Here is a 1,956-nt window from a genome sequence, read left to right on the forward strand (position 1 = left end):
TCAACCCTTCTCCGCACCTGAAACATTCATCATTCAATGCTGGGGCAACAGCATTCTAGGGAAGAACGGAGGTGAAGCGAGACTGGCCAGGAGGTAAATCATGGTCGAGGCAGGTGCGTGGCTCGGCTTCCTCCTCCCGCGTTAGGGATCCTCTGCGACGTAAAGGGGGTCCACCACACTACACGACTATTAGGATAGCTACTACCAGAAAACAGTGAAAGAAAAAACCCCACAAAAACCAGACGAGAAGTGATGGCAAGGATGTAGAAAATCTGGAAGCTCGTGCCTGGCTGGTAGGGAAGCCACTGTGGAAAATGCTACAGGTTTCTCAAAGAATTAAACGGAATTCCCATCCCATCCAGCAATCCCCTACTGGGAACTCACTCTACAAGAAGCAGGAGCAGGGCCTAGCAGAGAACTCTGTCCGTGTGGGTCCGAGCAGCACGATTCACAACAGCCAAAAAGTGTCCCCTGCGGTGACTCCGACTTTCCACTGCTCAGGCTGAACCCTGGGCGTGACCCCGACTCTCCACATACTCAGGGACTCTTGGAGCCTCCCCACTGCCTGGACAGTCACCCCCCTGGCAGGTCGAGGCATCCGCCATCTCTCCTGCTGGGTCTGCACATCTGGCCCTCGCAAAGGAACGCATGGGATCAAGATGCTTCAGGAAGGATTCGGAAGGATCCTTCTATACAGCACACCCTACAGGGGGGACATGTGACTCCACTCACGCGACACCCTAGTCTGTCCTGGCGAAGGCTCAACCTAAGGCCGGGGATCCCAGGGTCACCGTGAAAGGCTTTTGGTCACTAATCAGGAAGACCAAGTCCACAAAGAGGGACGTACGCAGGTGCGTGCCAAGGGTCAAGAGCACAAAGGGACGCGGGGCAAGTGTGTACGTCCAGGGTACAGAGGGATGAGGCTCAGGTCGCGCCAAGGATCCCACTGTTCACGTGCTTCAACTGTAGAAATCCACTAAGACCGGGCAGCACGGGGGTCTGCGGGGGTGGGAGTGGCTACAGCCAGCTGAGCCATGGCCACCACCATGGGCTGGACAGAGCCGAAACGCTGAGTGGCAGAACTTGTCAGTCTGAGGCTGGAGGAGCAGGGAGAGGCGCAAAGACAGCACAGAACGCAGCCATCCCCCCGACTTGTCACAGGGCCCTAGTCACTCAGAGGTCCCAGCTTCCCACTCCCCCTGCCGACAGCTAAGATGAGTGCACGACTGCCACTCTACCTACAGCAGAAAACTCAGGGATAGTTACGACACAGCACTGGGACACGCCACACAAGTCAAGCCTGACCCGAGCATCCAGGTATGGCCCAGCCTCCTTCTGGGGGGTGGGAAGGTCGTCAAGCCCCCCCACTCTGCCCCGAGCCCCAGACGGTTGGAAGGAGGCGGCAGACGCGGACAGAGGTGCTGGTCCTTTATTGGCCAAGCAGACTACTTGAGGGGAATGAAGCGGGAGGAGTGGGTGGCCCCAATGCCGGGCCGGCCGTGCTTCACCGGCTTGTAGGTGATGGAGAACTCGCCCAGGTAGTGACCGATCATCTCAGGCTGTGGAGGTGAGAACAGGCTGGTGTGAGGGGACCGGGGATGGACGGGCCCCCGCCCGCCCAGGCAGCAGGGCCCCACGCACCTTGATTTCCACCTGGTTGAAGGTCTTGCCGTTGTAGACGCCCACCATGCTGCCCACCATCTCCGGCAGGATGATCATGTCCCGCAGGTGCGTCTTCACCACCTCCGGCTTCTCCATGGGCGGTGCCTCCTTCTTGGCCTTGCGCAGACGCTTCAGCAGCGAGTGCTGCTTCCTCCGCAGGCCCCGGTTCAGCCGCCGCCGCTGCCGGGCGCTGTACAGCTGCATCAGCTGCTCACTGGGGACAGACGGGACAGCAAGGGTGGCCCGGGCCCTGGTGGAGCGCCACCGCACACCCGCCAACACTTCTGCACTGCA

At 59.8% G+C, this 1,956-nt stretch overlaps 1 protein-coding gene across 1 annotated transcript; it reads right to left on the bottom strand.

Moving 5' to 3' along the window:
- Positions 1 to 1,411: 1,411 nt before the first annotated feature.
- Positions 1,412 to 1,950, bottom strand: LOC105311056 (40S ribosomal protein S15). The gene is made up of 2 exons (XM_011387099.1): positions 1,642 to 1,950; positions 1,412 to 1,559 (listed from the first exon to the last, which is right to left on the bottom strand). Exons 1-2 carry the CDS (start codon positions 1,864 to 1,866, stop codon positions 1,446 to 1,448), a joined length of 339 nt encoding a protein of 112 aa, XP_011385401.2. The 5' UTR covers positions 1,867 to 1,950; the 3' UTR covers positions 1,412 to 1,445.
- Positions 1,951 to 1,956: the final 6 nt, after the last annotated feature.

This window comes from Pteropus vampyrus, unplaced genomic scaffold (genome assembly GCF_000151845.1).
Source record: "Pteropus vampyrus isolate Shadow unplaced genomic scaffold, Pvam_2.0 Scaffold23103, whole genome shotgun sequence".
Taxonomy (NCBI): domain Eukaryota; kingdom Metazoa; phylum Chordata; class Mammalia; order Chiroptera; family Pteropodidae; genus Pteropus; species Pteropus vampyrus.